At 39.8% G+C, this 21830-nt stretch overlaps 1 protein-coding gene across 10 annotated transcripts in view; it reads left to right on the plus strand.

The window, feature by feature from the left end:
• The window catches only part of KHDRBS3 (KH RNA binding domain containing, signal transduction associated 3), a 185657-nt gene that overhangs the window by 58282 nt on the left and 105545 nt on the right, over nt 1-21830 (plus strand). For all 10 annotated transcript variants that reach the window (XM_077847354.1, XM_077847348.1, XM_077847350.1 and 7 more), the window contains exon 2: nt 5359-5477. In XM_077847354.1, the coding sequence (XP_077703480.1) occupies nt 5359-5477 (119 nt within the window). The remainder of the gene's footprint in view (nt 1-5358; nt 5478-21830) is intronic.

Consider the following 21830-nt stretch of genomic DNA (forward strand, 5'->3'; position numbering starts at 1 on the left):
CAAGTGAATATGAACATATATTGTTCACTGTTTGACACAGTGTGTGTGTGTGTGTGCGTGTGTGTGTGTGTGTGTAAACAGTGATTCTGGTGGAGATCGTTTTCTATCAGAAGATAAAGAGTTCTTGATCTTATAAAGTAGCTGTGTGCTGTTTCATAGTGCAGGTGTGCCCTAGCTTCTGTAAACAGGTTCCTGTTAATAGACATTTAGATGATTTTCAGTGTTTTGCTATTAAAGACAGTGCTATAAATGGATAACTTTGTACATAATATTTTATACTTAAGTCTGTGTGTAGGGTAAATTTATAGAAATGGAGTTGCTCAGCAAAAGGAAAATATCAGTTTCGATGTACTTGATTCTATGAGAGAATATAAGCATTTTTAAAAAGATTATTTATTTGAGAGAGAGAGAGAGAGAGCGAGCAGGGGGATGGCAGAGGGAGAAGGAGAGAAATCATCAAGCTGACTCCCCCCTGAGCATAGAACCTGATGTGAGGCTTGATTCCACAGCCCTGAGATCATGACCTGAGCCAAAATCAAGAGTCTGCTTAACCGAACAAGCCCCCAGGCACACTGATCTTAAGCATCTTTAATGAAAATTTACAGTACTCAAATTATTTAATATGTTAAATAAATACTGAAAATTTAACTCGGTGTAAATCCAAAGGTGATTTGGCTGGTTTTTAGAGGATTAGTGGATTTTACTATGTTTGATGGGCTAAAATACAAAGGTAAGTGGCCATTGCTTAGGAAGCTCTGTACATGCCCAAGTCAAAAACAAAAAAGAAATGGACAAATAAAAAAGACATTGTAATTGACACTAGTTTCTGGGCTGACAGAAATTTGATGTCCATGGTTTGCAAATATAACGTTCTAATCCCCTGCATTATCTAAACCCTAATCACACATTTGCTTATTATTTCTGAGCTGGGAGATGGCATTGGTACATTGAACTGTGTGGTAACAAAATGTAATCTGGGGATTAGTCAAAGTCAAATCCCTCATGCATTCGACCTCAGAAACCTGATTGGATTTTCTCTGTGGTTGGCCTTCACTGGCTGCAGTTAACTAAGAGGTTACATCCACCTTGGTGGTGTCAAGCATCTTCCCTTCCCTAGAGAAGATCAGAGAGGTGGTCACGTGGGTTTTGGAAATGAAATGCCCAGTTAGGGACAGGCATAAATGCCAGAAAGCTGTTTCATGAATTCGTACATCTCTTGTGCAGTCCCCCTGCTTTTTTGCATTGTATTTTGTGGGACTTCATGAAAACATCAGACTTCTTATGATCCTCAATCAAGTGGAAAGTACAAAGTTGTTGATTGAATGAATAGTGTCTAAGAAACATCCACAAAAGTTTTGACCAGTTTTGAATTTTGTAGCTGGAAGGCCTGGGAAAAGTCTAGTAGCCATGATTTAAGCTGGATGTGTTTGACCTCAGGCATGGGATCGGGGCTTCCTCTTATTGCTGTGTAGTGTGTTAGGTTCAGTACATGCAAACCAACACACTTGTAGCGTGGCATCAGGCTTTCACAATTTTCAAATAGATCTTAAACAGTGATATATTATATCTGAACATAATTCAAAGCTTACTTAAGGCAACAAGATATTTTAGCAACGTAAGATTTTCACAGTTGACTGTCTAGAGATGAAATGAGGTATCATATATTTTTTTATTTTTATTTTCCTTTTCCAAATCATAGGTATAATCTCAAATTTTAATGTAATATATTGTAACATACATAATTTTCTTCTAATTTTTTGATCTTTATGATTTTATATGTTACTTAAAATGCTTACTGTCACTGATTCAAGGAATAACATTTGAATGCTGATTATGGAGTTATATATTGTGCATATGTGATGAGTGCTCAAAAATCATAAAAATGCAGTGTTATTTGAAAATAGGTAATTACACTTATTTTAACAAATACTTCTGTGCATTAAAAGTTCTTTTTTTTCATTCTACAAAGTTTCAGTATATCTAATTTTGTTGAATTCTGTATGCTAAAGGCATTTCCAATTAGAGCATAAATGCATAAATAAAAATGTGGAATTAATTTTCTTCTAATTAAAGCTGAAGTCATGAATTGTCATACTTGATGGAGCAGATGAGATGTGACTTATTGTTCTTTACTAAGGAAAACAAAACTAGTTTAGCTCATTTACACCATTAGTTCCAGTTTTTAAATCCTGTGTGTGTGTGTGTGTGCGCGTGCGTGCATGCGAACATGCACTTGTGTATTCATGGATAACTTCTGAAAGAGTATATGATATTGTAATAATCATTGCCTCTGGAGAGTATGGGGGTAGGAGAAACCTTTTAAAAAATTTTATATCCTGTTATACTGTTTTAAATTTTTACCATGTATATATTTCACTTTTATAGGAAAAAATCAAAATTAAAAAGACTCTTAAAAGATTTTTCAACAATAACGAGAATTATCTAAGTAAAATTTTGCATTTCACATCCTTCAATTTTAATGTACATTTTAATGTCCTATACAGATCCTATTTAGAATCTGTTTTCTGGATCTGAAACTAGGATAATACAAGAAAGCAGATGGAATTATCAATTAGTTTATTTGGAAGTTTAGTACTATCTTCAGGGCCTCTCCTGCTTGCCTTCATCTTCCTCCTCGTCACTTGTAATGCCTTTTGTGTAGTGTCTCCTGACACCAACCAGTTCTCCAGCACCAACTGGGTGTCCAGAAGTTTGAGCTAGTTCAGTTCTGACTGCGACTCCTGCAGGTAGGGTAGACCCCACAGAAAGAGGGCTGTGCCCCACAAGACTGCCCTCACTTCAGGCATCAGCTGCAGATGGGGTGTCCGGGCTGCTCACACTGCTGTCTGATGAGCTGCGAGTTTGGGGGTTCCACAACTCATTCCTCAGGTTTGATAATTTGCTAGAGTGACTCACCGGACTCAGGAAAGCACTCTGCTTACCATGGTTAGTTATAAAGGATGTAAGTCAGTAACAGTCAAACAGAAGAGGGATGCAAAGGCAAGGTGTTGGAAGGATGTGGAGCTTCCATGCCCTCTCTAGGCACACTACCCTCCCAGCACTTGGATGTGTTCACCAGCCCAGAAGCTCTCCAGACTCTTGTTGAGGGGGTTTTGTGGGGTCTTCATTATGTGGGCACAATTGATTACCAACAATCATTGGTTGTTGATGACTGAACTCAGTTTCGAGCTCCTCTTCTCTCCCCACAGGTGGGAGTGCTGAATGTGCCAGCTTGGCACTTGCTTGATTTTTCACATGGTTGGTTTTTCTGGCAACCAGCTCCCTCTTCCTCTAAGAGTCATCTCATTAGCATGAAGGCCAGTATGGTTGAAAGGGGTTGTTAGGAATGATAAAGTGCACTCCTATCTCTCAGGAAACTTGTAGGGTAGGGTAGGGTTTTAGGAGGTCCATGCCAGGAGTCTGGAACAAAGACCAAATATATATTTTTCATTACACCCCACATAGATACTGACTTTTTTTTTTTTTAACCATGCATTGTTAAAGAAAAAAGTTATTCTGACACTTGTTAAAATGGTAAGGAAGACTTTATTCAGGACTATCATGATAGGTGTCAAGGCTGTCACTGTGGAGGAGAGAGATCAGGTTCAACTTGAATACATGCAAGACAGTTGAGGTTTTAGTGCTCAAGAGTGGAATGAAGGGGTAGGTGGATGGAGGAGGGAAGGCATCAATGCCACCAGGCTCTTTAGTGGTAACTGAAGCCTCCACGTTAAGTCACCTTATCCTAAGGTGCCATGAAAATCTTATTTCCTGTCTTACATGGCATAAAAAAAAAATGGTGGGAGAGACTTGCAGTGGCACACTGTCTTTACAGTCAGACAAGCCTGGAGGTAAATCCTACCTCTGTTATTTATTAGCAAAGTAACCTATTTGGACTTCTTGTTTGCCGTCTCTTGTGAGGATTGAATTATGTTGTGACTGTGGCATATATTAAATTCTTAGGTATTCCTAGCCCAACAAGCAAAACAAATGAGTACGTGTGCCCCTTTATACAAGTGACATCACCTTTGGGTTCTCTCCATGCTGGGGCTCCCTTCCTTGAACGTGCGTACCCCGTGGTCCGTCCGTGGAAGGAGCAGTGCACATACACATTTGTTCACTCATCCGAGCGCCTGTTTGTGTACCTCTTACACAGCCAAATGCTACAGGCAACTGTGTGAGGAAACAGCATCTGAAATTTTCTGAGATTGGGAAGGTGTACCCAGTGTGTGCTTCGTGGTACCTGTTTGTTGAAGGAAGAAACAGCTTTTTACCTAAGAGAAATTTACATTCTGGTGGGAGAGTATCTTGATCCACTTGGGCTGCTGTAGCAGAATAGCACAGACTGGGATCCTTATGAACAACAGAAATTTATTTCTACACTTTTGGAGCCTAGAAATTGAAGATTAACGTGCCTATACGAGGCATGTGGTGTCACACGAGGGCCCGTGTGGTTCATGGTTCTGGTTCATAGGTGGCAGTCTTCTTGCTGTGTCCTCATATGGCAGAAGGGATGAAAGGGCTCCGTGGGGTCTTTTCTATAAGGCACTAATCCTTTTCATGAGGGCTGCACTGTCATGACCTAATCACCTCCTTAGAGCCCCCACCTCCTAAGACCATCACATTGGGAATTAGGATTAGAGTTGTACAGAAAGTGTTTTCAGAGTGAATATCAAGGTGAAAGTGATTGATTCCTTCCTTCCTGCCCCATTGGCGAGAGGGATAGTCACACATAAAAAATAGTATTTGATGTGGTTCTTGAAGGAGATGTATAAAATTGAAATAATAACATTACAAGCAGAGAAGAGAACATTCGCGAAGACGTGAGTGTGTAGTTGATCCGTGTCACCTGTGGGGAGGGTAGATTTGGTTGGGGAGGTCAACTGACAGAACATTGTCTAGGGCTTTTAATGCCATCTCAAAGAATCAATTCCTGCAGATGTAAGCCTCAGAGAGCCCAGCAGAGCTGATGGATAGGGATGTCAGGACTTTGTTACACTGAACAGAGAATACTTTCGGGCTTTTCTTAGCGGTTTGAGCAGCCTTTTCCTGGGATTCCAGAAGGCCCCAAGAAACTTATTTTTTTGGTGTCTGTTTTTCAGCTGGCTCACTGTTCCCTCCAGTAGCATGGGCTGTTGAGACTTGACTTTGCAGAGCCATAGCACCTGCCTTTTTTCCTACTGTACTGGCGAAGAATGATTGATAAAATGGGAAATACGTCTTTACTCAAAAAACTCATGTTGATCTCATAGTCCCCATTTCTGTATTTGATTTCGTGCCTCAGTAGAGCCAAGCAAGAACTCCCAGCCTCTGGGGTTCTAAGTCATGCACTTCATGGTTATCTTTTTTCCTCCACAGAAATAGAAAAGTTTCAAAAAGGAGAAGGCAAGGATGAAGAAAAGTACATCGATGTGGTGATTAATAAGAACATGAAGCTGGGACAGAAAGTGTTAATCCCTGTAAAGCAGTTCCCTAAGGTAAGACAGTGAGGTCTGCAGGCTTGGCAAACCCCATCACAAGGGAGCAGAGGTGGAATTTATATTCTGTTTGATATTGTCTCGAGGTGTTTTCCCATAGCATAGCCCTCCCACACCTCACACCAACACAGATATACTTTCACAGTTAATTAAAACTTAAAAACTTATTTCGTGATCCTCTCTTTTCTGATTGACTTTAGTGTTAGGGAGTCCTAAAGAATTCTACTTCTGAGTCATCCTAGTGATGGGGCTTTGGACAACCTATGTGACTTCTTTCTACTTTAATTTCTTCATCAGATGAGGTTGGATTGTTAAGAATTAAATAAGGTTATCCATATTAAATGCTTAGCATAGGGCGTAGGCACATAAATGTTCAAAATATTACCTGTTCCAGAAAAATATTCTATTTATTCAAGTGTGATATCATTGAGCAGGATGACAATAGGTGCTTTTAGGTCTCCATCTAGTTCTAAAATCTTGGTCATTTTAGATTTGACATGATGATACATTGATACTCTTTTTATCCCATTTTTCTTTCTTCTGAGTGCTTATGTACATGATTTATGCATACTGCTGTATATACATCGGCAGTTTGTTTCTTTTGAATGCTGACTAGTAGTCCATTGCTCGAGTATACCACAATTTATTTATTCATTTCTAGGGCAATTTTCAGTTTGGAGTTACTATACATTAAATTGCTGTGAACATTTTCATACAGGTTTTCACACATTTTCATACATTTTTTGGAGTTATGTTTTTCTTTTCAATGAGTACTTAAGATTTAACTTGCTGTGTATTTAATTTTACAAGAAATTGCCATACTTTCTCCCAAAGTGATTGTACCTTGTTGCATTTCCAGGAACAGTGCAAGCCAGTTGTAGTGGCTCTCTATCTTCATCAGTGTCTGATGTTCTCAATCTGTTGAATTTTAACCATTGTGATCATATATTGGTATTTTCCTGTGGTGTTCATTAGCATTTCTCTGATGAGAAGTGATGTGTTCATTTCATGTACTGACTGGCCACTCCTGTATCTTCTGTTTTGAAGTGTCTTTTTAGGTCCTTTGCCTATTTGTAAATGGGCTGTATGGCTTCTCATCATAGATGTAGGAGCTGTTTTACATATCTCAGCTATAAGTCTTTTGTTAGATGTGTTTTGTGAATATTTGGCTCAGTCTGTGGCTTTTCTGTTATTTTCTTCATAGCGTCGTGTGATCTGCAGAAGTTTTTAATTTCATGATGTCTGTCTAACATATCAGGTTTCTCTTTCCTTTTACTATTATTACCTTCTGTCAACTAACAAATCCTTGCCAGCTTCAAAGAAATGCTAGAGTTGCTTATAAGTTATAAAGCTATGAGCTGCGAGTTTGGGGGTTCCACAACTCATTCCTGTGTTCCTCTAAAAGCTTTGCCAGTATAGCTTTTACTTTTAGGCCCGTGATACATATCAAATTGCTTTTTTTTGTGTATGTTGTGATGCAGAGGGTCAAAATTTATTTTCTCTCCATGCGGATATCCAGTTTTTCCAGTACCATTTGTTGAAAGATGTTTTCCTCTCATTGATGTTATTGGTACCTTTGATGAAAATTACATGACTGTGTAAGCAAAGGTCTGTTGTTTGGATGTTCGTTTTTGTTTCATTCTTCTAATTCTGGATCCTTATGCTACTACATACTATCTTCATTACTGGAGCTTTTTATAATAAGACATGAAGTTAAGTGATGTAGTCCCTTCAACTTTGTCCTTTTTCAAGATTGTTTGGATAGATATCCTTTTTAATTCCGTGTCAATTTAAGAATTATTTTATTAATTTTCACAAAACATTGTACTGAGATGATTGCAGCTGCTTTGTGTTGATTAATTTATTGAGATATGGCATCTTGACAACATTGAATCTTCTTTTCCTTGACGTGATATAGCTTTCCATTTAGAGATTTTTAATTTCTATCATCAGCATTTTATCCTTTTCAGGGTAAAAGTCTTACTTGTTTGTGTTAAATTCATCCTTAAATATTCTATTTTGTGATAGTATTGTACAATGGATTTCTAAAATTTTTATTTTCTAATTTTTTCCTTCTAATATAAAATTTTATATATTGACCTTGTATTCTGTTGCTTTGTTAAATTCACTTGTTTTCTTGAGTGGTTCTATAGATTACTTAGAATATGCTATGTACATAGTCTTATCACCTATATAAACAGTTTACTTCTTTCCAGTTTTTATGCTTCTTAATTTATTTAGCTTGCATTATTGTTTTGGATAGTATCTCTGTGCAATATTTGAGTACAAGTGGTGAGATTAGGCCTTTTTTCCTTGTTCCCAGAGTGGAAAGCATTAACAAACCTCCCTTTGTTAGATGGCGAAGTCTCCTTTACCTCAGTTTTGCTGAGACATTTGATCCTGACTGGGTGGTGAATTCTGTTGAATGCCTTTTCTGCATCTATTTAAATTAATACAGAAGGTTACTTCTTTACACTGTTAATATAGTAAATTTTATTGATTGATTTGTCTAAATTAAACCAGCTTTCCATTCCTGGTTTAAACCGTACTGATTATCATCTCTATTATATTGTTGGATTCAAATGCATCTATGTTCATGGACAATAATTTTTTTTTCACATATAACATCTTTGTCATATTTTGATATTAGTGCTATGCTAGATTCATAAAGTAAGAATTGTTCCTTTCCTTTTTTTTTAACCGTAAGGAATGTATGTTATTTTGGTGCTGTTCTGTCTTCAGTATTTGATAGAATTCACCAGTGAAGCCCTCTGGGCCTTAAGTTTGCTGATGAGTTCAAAGTCTCTAATTGACATGGCACTAATCAGATTTCCTGTTTGATCTTTTGTAGTTCCCCACACACCCCCCATAAGGGATTTGTCTTGTTTCATCGTAGCATTTTACCTATTACTTTTCCTAATACTTTTTATGACCCTTTCTCTCCCCACCTTTGGAGACCAGTTACACATATGTTCAACTTTTTGATATTCTCAGAATGGTTCCTGTATCTCTTTTCTTATTAGGTTACCCTCTTCCAGCCGCAATCTTCAGATCGGATTTCTACTTCTGTATCTTCAATTCATGGATTATCTCTTATGTTATCTTTATTTTTCTGTTAAGCCTATCAGATAATTTTTTTATATCAGATATTGTAATGCTCTGTTCAGAATTTATTATTTGATTCATATGTAAATATGTGTATGTGAAAAAAAAATTTCCCTGCTGGAATTTTCTACTTTTCAGTCATTACAGGTGTTAAATTATTTTGTCATTGAGTGCAGTTAAAATAGGTGCTTTAAAATCTCTACTTCTAAAATCCCAGTCAACTTGGATTTGACTTGAACTGATTAACTTGTGTCTTGATAATGAGTCATAGTGTTCCACTTTTTGCTTGTTGAGTAATTTTGGATTGTATCCTGGGCGTAGTGAGCATTGTAATGTCAGGAGTCTGAATTCTGTTCTGCTTTTTGAGGAATGTTGGCGATTTTGGATTCAGACTACAGACTCCTAGAGTAGTCTCAGTTCAGTTCTTTTCTTAGTTTGACTTTTGCATTTGTTTTTGACAGACAGGGTCCTGGGGTCAGCCAGATATTTGGGTGGATTTTTTACACAAACTGGAGGCTCCTGTCTCTGACTGTCTTTCCTAGTATCCCTCCCTCATGTGTCGGCACTTTGGTTGCCTCAGGCTCTGCCACTCAGGCTAAAAACTCTAAAACCAGTGAAGTTTGCCCAGGCTCAGTCTTCCAAGTCTTTTTTTTTTTTTTTTTTTTTCCAAGTCTTAACTCACTTCCAGAATCTCCTTGTTTTTGAACATTCTCCAAAGGCTTCAGACAATTGATTTTTTGTAATTTGTTTAGAGTTTAAGAGTTTATAGTTGTTATCTGTAGATGGCCATCCTGTTAGAAGCCTACTCAGCCATGCTTGCAGAACTGAAAATACACATTTTTAGTAAAGAGAAAACTATGTTGTGAACATTTCATAGACTCATTACTAAATAAAGCATGGCTTATGGAAACCTTTGTAAATCGTTCACTAGGCTCAATACACTTATATGCACAATATGCAGTAGATAGAAAGATGAACACTCTACTCTCCCTGTCTTTAAATAGTTTACAGTCTAGTAGATGATTAATTTGGGATTAATACTTTGTATATATGAGTGATTATATGAAATAAAGTATATGAATAAAAGTACATGAGATAAAATCTCAAATATTGTTTTTCACTGTCAGCTTTGATGAGAGTAGGGGAAGACAAATTATAATTTCTGTGTCTAACAGAGAGCAGAGTCTATTTCAAGTACTTATAATATCTGAAGTAGGCTTCTTAGAAGTCCACTGCTTTCAGAATTCTAAAAAAGATATTTCTGCTTAGCATAATTGAGCATGGGAGTTTCAAGCCAGACTTTTGTAAAGGCTAATCCAGCACTTGTACCAGTTCTAAGAACAAGCTTTCACTTTGGTGTTAGTAGAACAAACTGGAGGGAGCTGGTGATGTGGCCCTCTGGAGTGGCAGTGGGTGGAGGGCAGCTTGATGTGTCAGGGACTATATACCTTCAGCTTCTGGGGCAAGAGAGAAATGCTGTTTGTGAAACTCCATCCAATAATAAGATTTCTATTAACTGAATATTTTCTCTTAATGAACCACTTCTAACACTGTTTCAGTGGACAGCACTGAACATGGGTTTTTTAGTTTTTAGAGCTAAGGCACATTCACGCTCTTGAGTTATATGTCAGAACTTGTAAAGTGTGAAACTCAAAGTAAACACTGTTTTATGGGGTGTTTTTTAAGACTTAAAGCTGTAGAAGTTGTTATCTAGAGTTTTCCTTTGGATAAACTCTTACTCTTGGTTCTGAGCCGTGGCTGGATACAATGTAAGTGCCAAGTCAACATTGGAACTGATAGATCCTTTGTGGTTTAGGTTTTATATTCACTTTTTTTTTACTGTTTCATACATCATTGAATCCATCCACCTATTCATATACCTCATATTTACTGAGAAAACAGAAGTGATTAAGACATGTTCCTTTGTCACAGGAAGATCTGTTTTGTGGGGAGTGCAGATGAACACCTTAACCTCTATATTATAGCATGAGAAGTTCAAGGTTAGGGTGCTCTAGGAAGACAGAAGGATCATATTGACATTCTGAAAGAAGCCTTCTCCAAGGTGGCTGTCTCTGAAGGAGCTCACTGGGCTCAGGTCAGAAGTCAGGGTGAGGCTAAAGGATGGCCATGACAGGGAGACACAGGGCTGAGGGCAGTTGAGAAATGACAAGCCATTTTATTTGGCTAAACAGGGTAAATTCAAAAGTTTGTGCAGATTGTTACAGAGTAGTGATAGATAAAGTGATAGGGGAGCAGAGTGTGGGGTAGGGTTGGCTGGTGAGGGTCGCAGAGGTGGAGCAGGAGGTGATGTGAGGGCTGTGTTGGAGGATGAGGCGGGCTTCCCCAGGTGTGTGAGTGTTAGAAACTGTTTGAGAAGGAGGGCTCAGCTGCATGCACCATCCTGCTGGGGGGAAGACTTGTGTGTGCCATTTGGAAAAGCAGGCTGAGAGATGAAATGAAATATATTACATCTCTGTGTAGCGTTACACAGTTACACACGTCTGCTACAGTGTTAAGTAAAAAAGGAAAAAGCAACATATAAAGCAGATAATATCCTAGTTGGACAATTATGTGGGGGGAAAACAACTTGACTCAAGAGTAGTTACTCTCTGGAGGGTAGGATTATGTGCCTCTTTCTGCTTTACCTGTTCTGGTACTTTAATGTTCAACAATTTGGTGCAACTTTTATAATTGGGATAAAAAAAGATTTCCATTTAGGGGAAAAATGGTCCCGACATTGTTAATTTGGGAGAAACCTCTGTGCTATGATCGTTAAGATTTAGTGTATGGGTTAAATTCTGTCCGTTTCAGTTAGGAGTTTAAGTTAGATTTTTTAATTTTCTTAATTTGGTAGTTGTTAGTTAATCTGCAAGCATTCTAATACATGCACACTATTTTCAAGTAACATCATGTTAATCAACATGATTTGTTACATTGAATGTTTTCCTATTAGGTACATATTTTAAATTTGTTGTATTTGCTATTTCACAGAAGGTCTTAGGTTAAGGGTGTTTGAGAGGGAGAAGAGAGAAATACTTAAAGAAACATGTTCCCTCCTGGAGTTGAAATGAAAGGTCAGGGAAATTTTCTTTTTAAAAATTGGTTTGCATTTTTCCCTTGTCGCATGTTGCAGAGAAGTAAAAATCCGAATTTACTATGGGGTAGAAACTTATTCTATAGAAATCTTGTTGCGTTTTAAAATTTCCCACAGTAGTAAATATTTTGACAGTTATATTGGGATGTAAACACTTGCCTTTTCTGTGACTCCTAATTGATTTTCAGAGGCATATAATATTTTTTCCAGAGGCTTTATGTGAAAATGTTTATTTTTGGTGTCGAGTTGATAGTTTTCCTATAGAAAAAAAAGTGATAATATACTTATATGTTAGTTCTTGATATGTAAGTGCCATTACCAAAATCAATGTTGGTGGCTAGTGGCGATTTTGGAATTTGTTGGTATCAAGGAACCCTGATACTAAAAATAGTCACTTTAAAACACATGAGTTTGTGGTAGGTTGCTATCAGTGTCCCTCCTGGCATGCATTAACTTTTGGGACCCCATGATGAAGTTGGAAGGCCACTCTGGACTCTGGAACCTCAAGGGACATAATGACCTGTGAGGCCATTGTTTGACCTTGTACCATCCAGGTCAGCTGTCTCCCGGGGCCTCTACAGCCCACTTGTCACAGGGAACCGAGGGCCATGTGATTGTAAGTAGAGATGGAAGGACAAGTCTGCAGAGGCTCTTTTCCCTCTATTGTGATCTTCTGACATATGCTGGTGTCATGACAATTAAAAAATTGGTATTTATAAATATAACTTTCAAAAAAAATTTTTTTTACTTTCAAAAATTTTATGAAGGAATTTTATTTTATTTTTTAAAGATTATTCATTCATTCATTCATTCATTCATGAGAGACACACAGAAGGCCGGGACATAGGCAGAGGGATAAGCAGGCTCTCTGCAGGAAGCCCAATGCGGGACTTGATCACAGGACCCTGGGATTACAGTCTGAGCCAAAGGCGGATGCTCAACTGCTGAGCCACCGAGGTGCCTGTATGAAGGAATTTTATTTTATTTTATTTTATTTTATTTTATTTTATTTTATTTTATTTTATTTTTTCGTATGAAGGAATTTTAAATCATATGTTGTGACTTTTCCCTTATTCTCTCTAAAATTCTTGATTATTGACCCAGAAAGTAGCCCTTAAACCTAGTTTTAGATTTGTTAAGTGGACTCCCAAAACAGCCAGGCATAAAATGAGGGGTTCCTGAAAAAATTTATGTTTCTGGAGAATTTATTTATGTTCCTGAAACAGATATAACCAAATTTTAAGACCTTCATTCCTCCTCTTCTTGGCAAACTTAGACCTTTTTCTGTGTTTCGTATTTCACTGAATGACAGGACATGTACCTAAGTGCCCATGCCTGAAATCAGAGTGTGATTTTTGTCTACTAGCTTCTCCTTCATTCTTGAGATACTGAGACTTACACATTTATTATTTCTACTGCCTCAGTTAATTACCATTTATCTCTGTGTCTGCATCCCATTACCACTCCTTAATTTATAGTGTCACCCCTCACCTATCTTCTGCAACAGGCTCTTGTCTAGATCAATTTCTTGCCTTCAGTTTCCTACCCTCCCAGCCAGACTGTTGTAGTCTAGGAGTTTCAAACTCATTATTGCATAGTTTGCTTTTTAAATTTGTTTTGTCATCTACCCACCCAAAGAATAGATTCCAGCCTTGAGCAAATAGAGGTAGAAAATGTAGATTGTTTCACATTGTACATTATTTGTGTATGCCTGCATGTATAGATTTTGCCCATATCATCTTCTGGAGAAGTTCTTTATACACTCCATTGATTTTTAGAGTTGCTGATGTCTAAATAAGTTGAGCTGTTTGCCATTTGGAAGTAGATACTATTTAAAATTACAATCGATGTGGCAACACCAAATAATCTCCACTACTACCAATAATGCTTAGTGATTCGTGGTTGGCAAATTAATAAACTTAAATAATTATATTTATCTGTAGCTTTAATAGGTCACAATAATTTGTGCAGCAAAGAAAATCAATAAAAACTGTGTTGACTACTGCCATTTCATTTGGCATAAAATAAACTTTAATTCCACAAATATTTCTTGAGAATCTGTTATGTAGGAAAAATGATGAATCAAATATGGGTCCCAATTACTCTCAAAGGATTGCTCCTCTAATAGGAGAAACAAAGTACATTTCAGTAAATAATGCAGGGTATATACTGAATTACCATAAGAGAGATAGACAGACGCTACAAGAATTTAAAGAGAGAAATTTGGAGAAAGAATTACAGATGGAATTAAATTTAGTCCTTAAGCGTAAGTTCAAAATGTTAACAAGTAGAGATCAGAGGGCTGGGCAGAGTAACTATTGGGCCAGAATGATTTAATTATGGGGAAGAGTAGGTTGTAGCAGTCACTGGAATGGTGACAACTAGTCTGGAAAGCCTCTAGTGTTATACTTGGGCATCAGAATTTTATATGAGGGAGGGAGCCCTGGCATGGAGATGATCAAACAACTAGAATATATACTGGAAGGTGCCCTGTGGATGGTCTCCTTTTCTAAAATTCCTCTTAAAATTTAGGAATGATTGATTTAAACCCAAGTTTGAAATTACTTATTCTTAGGAAATTTATCTATGTGGAGGTGATTATCAGAACCATGAAAGTTATTGTCAGTAACCCAAAGCTTGACTCAGTTGATAGCTCTACCAGGAAACAAGCATAGTTCTGAAGCACCCACTCCATTTCATGTGGATGCCATGGTCCTCAGTCTGTTATTAGGTTTACTGTTGTTTCAAGTTTGGCATTTATGACATTGGTTTACTTCAAATAAGATCAGTATTCTGAATACCAACTAAAATGTGGATTTATTTAACTACTGGGATAGTGGTTAAGTTATTAGAATCTAAAAAGGCCCATGGAGCTAAAAAAAAAAGTGATGATCTGGTCTTTTCCTTTCAAGTGAAGGCCGGTAAGACAGATCTCATTTACTCTTTCCATTCCATTCTTGCCCTTGGGCAGGGATCAGAGTGTGGAGATCATGAACAAAATGTGTTCTCTGAGGGTTTAATTCTCTTTCCCTGGTAAGGTGAAGGCAAATGGTTGGGTGATGTTTTCCAAAGAGGGATGTATGCACAACAGTATGTTTGGTGTTAGAAACGCTTGGTAGAAGTTCTGTTACAAAGTATATACATAGCTTATGGTTTTCCTTGTGTCAGAATCTTACATGTACTAATTTAATCTTTACAGCTGTAGGAGGCAATGATTATCTCTTGTTCACATATGAAAAAACTAAAGAATAGAGAAGTAACTTGCTAAGGGTTACATAGTTACTAAGTAACAGGAGTTTGAATCCCAGAAATCTGGCTCCAGAATCCATGCTGTTAATTCAAGAAATTAGACTTAGTATTAAGTACCTAGATGAATGCTGGTTCCATTACAGGGTTCTTGTCAGTGCCGTACAGGTCTTCACGCTGAGACCATATCTTCTGGTAAAGGGGTGGATTCCACAGTGCAGAAGGTCTCAATTTGCTTTCAGTATATTAGGGCATATAGCTGCGATACGTGCCTGGTATGGATTCGTGGGCTACATCAGCTAGTTTTACTTAAACTTACCTTTAAATGGACACAGATTATTGCAAAAGAAACTGTGAATTAAAGTTCTACACATACACTCAAAATGAACGAGGAAAATGGAGGTGCTGATCCTTCCCCTGTGCCTTGTCCAAAGTAAAAGCAGCTGTGATCCAGTTAGATCTGACAAGAAGAATCTTCTCAAACTGGAACTATATTTCCCTATGTCCAGTATCATTAATGATGAATCTTTTGCCCTAAGTATTGAAATATTACCCCATGATAGATACAGAATTTAAAATAAATGAGTTTATCCCTACATGTAAAAATACACATACTTACATACACCATTTTACGTGTGTGTGTATTTATATGTCTGTGAGAAGTGTAGGAGCCAGTGGTGGGGTAATTCTTTGCTGCCTAATGGAAAGTCTTGGCACACTTGAGTCAGTGACCCAAGGGTGCATTTGCGTTTGTCTTCACTGGTGAACAACTCCCTTTGGCTTCCTTCCCCTGTTACATCTTCTTAACTTTTAAATTAATGAGATATATACTTCATACTGTATCCAAGCATTAAAAAATTCTCTATATCCTCTCTTTTGTATCTTGTATCCTTCTTCAGACCCATCTCTGTATTACTAAACTACCCTGTGGGTAGTTTAGTAATAACAGTATCCTGTAAAAAAAAAACAAAAAACAAAAACAAAAAAACAGTATCCTGTTATTTTGTAGTTTTTCTCGGATGTCTTTTTAAGCATTTTAATGAACATTTAGATTTTATAGACACTCAGTTACAAGATGCTGTTGGCCAGTTAGGACCCATATACCAGAAATGTGCTGCCTTCCATCTGTATGTGTGTGGTATACTCTAGGTTTTCTTTAAGTTAATTAAACTATATTAAACCCTTGGGTAGTGATGGTATACTCTGGACATTAATTTTGATTGACATTCATCATTCTCTTTGAATGCATGAGATACTGCTTGCCTGTTGTTAGAGGCTAAGTGCTGTTGTAGGCAGCTGTTGAGTTGTTGAACAGATGAATGAGACAGGGTCTCTGGCCTCAGAGAGTCACAACCCGTGTCCCCCTTAAGGAAAATACGCAGGCAGGTACACTGCTAGGCCTAGAAAAGGCTCTGATGTTTGAGACTATGAATACTTAACTTTTGCCAAATGACTGCTTAGTCCTTGTTATTTGGCTGGTGCTCTGCCCCCAGCGATCACTCCCTGCCCGACCCTTGAGTCTGTCCTGGCCTTGTGGCTCCCATCCACTAAATGCTTACAGCAGAGCTGATGGCTTCTGGGCATGTGCTTTAAGGGGACCAGGCAGCTTCTGGTTTTCTGATCTTGGAAGCCACGTGCCAGGAAAAAGCTCTGCCACCTTGAGGCCACCATGATAAGTGGAAGCCCCGGATACCCAGGTGGGGGACACTCGATGAAACCAAGAACCGAGGACCCCAGCTATCAGCCACATCAGTGTAAGAGACGTGGGAACAAGCCATCTTGGGAGTGGGTCTCCCTGCAGTGCTCAGATTGCTGGATTGTGAGCAAATAAATCAATGGTTATTGTTTAAAGCCGTCAGGTTTTGGGTTAGTTTGTTATATATAGTCATGGATAGATAACCAGGATAGCATTATGGCATAACTGTTGAGTGCTGCTTTTCTCACTGCCGGGTCAGGCAGGGCATGTGAAATGACCTCCGCGTGCAGGTGTGGGCTGCAGGCCAGGGTTTTAGGGTCAGAGTGGCAGGTCTGTGAGGAGGAGAAGGGCCGTTGTGGACCAAAGGGGTTGCTTTTAGCAACTGTCAGGTTTATCCCAGGATTTCATTTGGTGACAAAATAGTAAAGTGCATTTAAGAAAAACAGCGGAGGTGTAGTGAGCATTAGAAAGTTAAGTTATGGTCAGGGAAGATCTTATAACACTGGTGCGCATGTTTGTCACAGTGAGTGGAAGGGACTCCACCACGGACAGAACTTCACACTTTGGAATTATTTTCATCTTGTGCCAAAGAATGCTATATATTTGGGGTACAGCTGATACAGCTATGGCTTTCTCAGAATAAAGTGACAACAGCCAGGAGGCTAGATGCCTAGACCCATGAGCTTATTCTTTCCCTTCTGTTGATTCAGTACTTTGCTGTTGTTGTTGTTAAGCATTACTGCGTGTGTAGCAGTGTGTTAAGAGTGGAGATGAGGGGACTCCTGGGTGGCTCAGTGGTTGAGCATCTACCTTCTGCTTAGGTCATGATCCCAGGGTCCTGTGATGGAGTCCCACATCGGGCTCTCTGCAGGGAGCTTGCTTCTCCCTCTATGTCTCTGCCTCTTTCTCTCTGTGTCTCTCATGAATAAATACATAAAATCTTAAAAAAAAAAAAAAAAAAAGAGTAGAGATGGGAATTAAGATGTTGAGCTCAGAGTTGAGGAAAACATATATTCTCAGGAATCAAGCCTAAAAGGCATCTTAAAGTATCTTAAGATATGGCTTGGTGTCACCTGAAAGGCAGGAGGAGAAAGGGTGAGCATGGCTCAGGCTGCTGGGAGGCACCAGGAACAAGCTGTGAGCAGGGCCTTGGCACCCTGGAGCTCACTCTTCTTTCAGTGTGAAGATTTGCCATTGTTGAAGGAGTGAGTTCACATCAACAGGGAACAGTTAAGCAGTGACCACAATACAAAGGGAAAAGGAAACCATCCAGATTACATCTATATTTTAAACTCAGAATGAAATCCAGATTCTTGACTGTGGCCTAGGAGGCCCACTGGGTTTCTGTCTTTTATTGTCTTCCTTCCCAGCCCTGACTCACTCTGCTGCCCTCAGGCTGCCAGCTTCTGGTTTCTCAGAAGCTACTTTGTGCTCAGGGCTTTTGCACTTGCTCTTTAGGACAGGAAATACTCTGTCCCCACACCCTTGCACAGGATATGGTTGCTTTTGTCCACCTCCACGGGTGCTCACTGCAGGTTAGTCAGCATGGTGCTGGTCACCTGGCTCTCACCACTGGAACGTGAAACTCCGTTGGGGCAGGGGCATCATCTCTTTCTGTTTTCCCCTCGGCACCCAGAGCAAGCTCACTGCTTCGCCAGTGTTGGAGTAGTAAGAACACTACCGAGGGCTAGAACCTGATCTGACTACATGTTTTGTTGACCTTGTCAGTACTTTAAAAGACAAAGAAGCAAAGTGGTTTTTCGTCCTTGCTCCTGCAGATGAAGCTTTTGTTCAGGTGGGTGATGAGGGCATGGACATGAGCCATCTCAGCAGTGGCTTCCCAGGGAAGTGGCCTCAGGAGTCCTCCTGTTCCTGATCTTCCCTGTGAGCATATGGGGGTCAGGGGCGGGAGTGTTGAATTCCTGCACGGAAGACCTCTAAAAGGGGCAGCCTGGGTGGCTCAGTGGTTTAGCACCGCCTTCAGCCCAGGGTGTGATCCTGGAGACCTGGGATCGAGTCCCACGTCGGGCTCCCCTCAGGGAGCCTGCTTCTCCCTCTGCCTGTGTCTCTTCTCTAACGCTGTGGCTTTTAGGGCTTAGTGCTCTCCTGTGAGCCCACCCCAGATAAGCAAATGCTCTTTAACTCTCCTGGCTCCCTGCAGGTGCTTGAACTCTGCCCGCTGTGGTTGCTGTTTGCCCTGGGACTTGGGCTTTAGCCTGCCTTCTGCCCAGCTCTCTTCTTGCCTTAAAGGGCTAGAATAATGTTCTTCTCAGTTCTACATCTGAGCTGAAATGGGTAGTTCTTGGAACATGGCAGTTTTGAGAAACTGCAGCAAGTCCGATGACTGAAGTCAAAAGCAGGAGAACAGTGAAGGCAGAGATGTGGGCAAAAGCCAGGGCAGGAGGGGCCTCCTGCAAGAGTGTCAGGACATCGGCACTTCATTCTGAAGGTAGTTGGGACTTATATTTTAATCAGAGATGTACCAAAGTGACCTTTGTGTGAAGAGCTCTGTGCTGATTGAGGAGATAGAGGTCGATTGGGTGAAAGAATTCTGTGGTGGGCGAGGTGAGCAAGGATGGTGGCCGGGGCTTGTGATGTGACTGCAGAGAAATAGACTGTGTGAGAGACACTGAGGAAGTGAAATCGAGAAGACACAGTAAGGCCGCTGAGCATTCATTAAACACTGTCTTGGGGTACCTGGTGGCTCAGCCGCTTAAAGATCTGCCTTCAACTCAAGTCATGATTGCAGGGTCCTGGGACTGAGCCCCGCATCTGGCTCCCTGCTCAGTGGGGGGCCTGCTTCTCCCTCTCCTCCCTACTTTACTCTCCCTATCTCTGTTTCTCTCTCTCTGATAAATAAATAACGTCTTTTTAAAAAATGCTCTCCTTGCACAGGTGTTGAAATAGTGAACTCAAAAGTCCTCGTCACTACCCTCATGGAGTGACTGTCAGATTTCTGGCTCGAGTCAGGGCACCACCTTCAGGGCCGCTCACTGAAATGAGGAGCTCTGGAGGTAACGCTTGTAGCTGCGCTGGCACAGGGAGTTCAGTTTTAGGGTTGAGTTGGAATTCAATAAAGCATCCCTTTGTTGACTAACCAACTTTTTGCTGAACACCCAATTAAGGGGACCTTTTAGTGGAGACAGTGACATGTTCTTGAGATTCCATTGTTTATGCAATGAACAAGCCTAAGTGTAGTTGTTGCCGGAGGAACAGGGTCTTGTCATAAATATAGTTTAAATCAAAGCCAGTCCAGAAAAGCATTTGGTCTTTACCAACACAGAACATCATTATGGGATCTTATACATTATGCAGTGAAAACTCTATGTTGGTTTACCAGCTTTGTAAAGTTTCCTATTTGCAATTGTAACATTTGTAATATGATAATATATTTGTAATATAATAATTGACATCTGGAAAAATATCATTCGTCTTTAAAATAACACTTTCACCTTTTCTTCAAATCTATGCACAAATGAAATACTAATAAAAATGAAAGTTAAAATGTATTACATTCTTATTTTATGAATAGAGTTGTCCATCAAAAAAACAGATCCTGACTTAGGTTAAGGAAAATCTTTATTTGAAAGTGTCATTACAAGAGCAGGAAGGGGGACGTATAATAAGGAATAGTTCTGAGCCTGGTGAGACCAGTCAGACGGCAAAGGCTTTGCTTTTACTGGGAGCAGGCAGGGCCAGGAACGTGGGTTGGGGACGTGGGAGGAGCGAGGAGCTGGACGGGGCGACATCATGGGGTAGTGGATGAGCGAACACTGGCCCTGAAGCTGGCGCCTGAAGTGGAAGGCCCTTGGAGGATTGCCCAGGTTGCTAGTGGGTCACAGTCACGGGCCTGAGAAAAGAGAGAACTTGCTTGAAGTGTGATCAGCTCAGGTTAGTGGACATTTTGTGTTTGATCAGTGGGGACAAACACATCAGCTAATGTTTCTTGGGACAAAGAATGCAGACTTAGGGGGTCTGTGTCTGGCCTTGTCATAGGTGAACAGAGGGTCATCCACAGCTCTAAGTCACGTGGGGAGGAGTAGTTCTTTGTAGTGAGCCATTCCCAGGAATGGAAAGGGCCTGAGGTTGTCACCATCACTGTTTTTCAGGAGCATGGGCTTGGGGTAAATTCAGCATGTCCCAGTGCTAAGCACTTACCTGGTGTGCCTTAACCTTCTGATAACCCTTCAGTGTGAGGGCTCTGGTAAGCCACGACTTGGCCTCCTGAGGACTGGGAAGGCTAAGGAATAGCCCTGGTCACACTGCCAGTTATGGAGAAGGTGGATTGTTGGGCAGAACTGAAGAAAAGGAGACCTGGGTCAATGTTTGTATGAGAAAGTGGTTAGACTACTGGAGGCTCTTCCTGGCTGATAAAACCAGGCATCTGCCCTCTCAACCTATAGCAGGCTAGAGATTTCCTGAAGGGGTTGAACAGAGAAGCTTTGGGCTCTAAGACCCAGATAGATACAACTGAGGGCCAGAGATGCCACACAGGACAATGAGGGTATTTTTTCCCTTAAATAAAGGTGCGCATACCTACCAGTGGGAATCCCAGCATTCCAACAGCCAGGCTGATACCTCCTGCTGGGAGATTGGGGAATTCCTATTCAGGGTAATGCTTACCTATTCAGGGTAATGCTTACCTAGGCCAAGGGAAGAGAAACAGATACTGATATTTGACTAACTTATGTTGAAAAAAACTGGCCTGCCATCTTAAAGTGAATTGTCAAGTCCAGTTGTCAAATCCCATGGAGGAAAGCAGTACTTCCAGGTAATGTTTTGGAGCCTCAACCTTAAATTTTTAAAAGCAGGAAGCAAGGGATTACTGGTCACTGGAGGAAAGCCCATAATGTAGAAAGAGACAGAGACCAATTCACAAAACGTGAATCTGTTGGAAGAAGTAGATATTATAAACTCCAAGTTGGGGCAGGGTTGGGAGGGCACTTCCATGGATATCCTCAGAGATATAAGAATTTATATCACCTCCATAAAATATTTTTAAAGTGCTATAAGAAAGAACAAATATAAGAAAATACTATTAGTAGTTAAACATTTGATAGCAGAAGTAAAAAAAAAAATCAATAGATATGTAGGAAATATACTTAAATCTCCCAGAAAGTAAAATAGAGTGAGAAGGTGAAAGAGAAAGAAGAAAAGTAAGAGAAATTTAGAGTTCCAACTCAGGAGGTCCCAATAGCCAAATAATAGAATT

The sequence above is a fragment of the Canis aureus genome, chromosome 14, assembly GCF_053574225.1.
Source record: "Canis aureus isolate CA01 chromosome 14, VMU_Caureus_v.1.0, whole genome shotgun sequence".
NCBI lineage: Eukaryota > Metazoa > Chordata > Mammalia > Carnivora > Canidae > Canis > Canis aureus.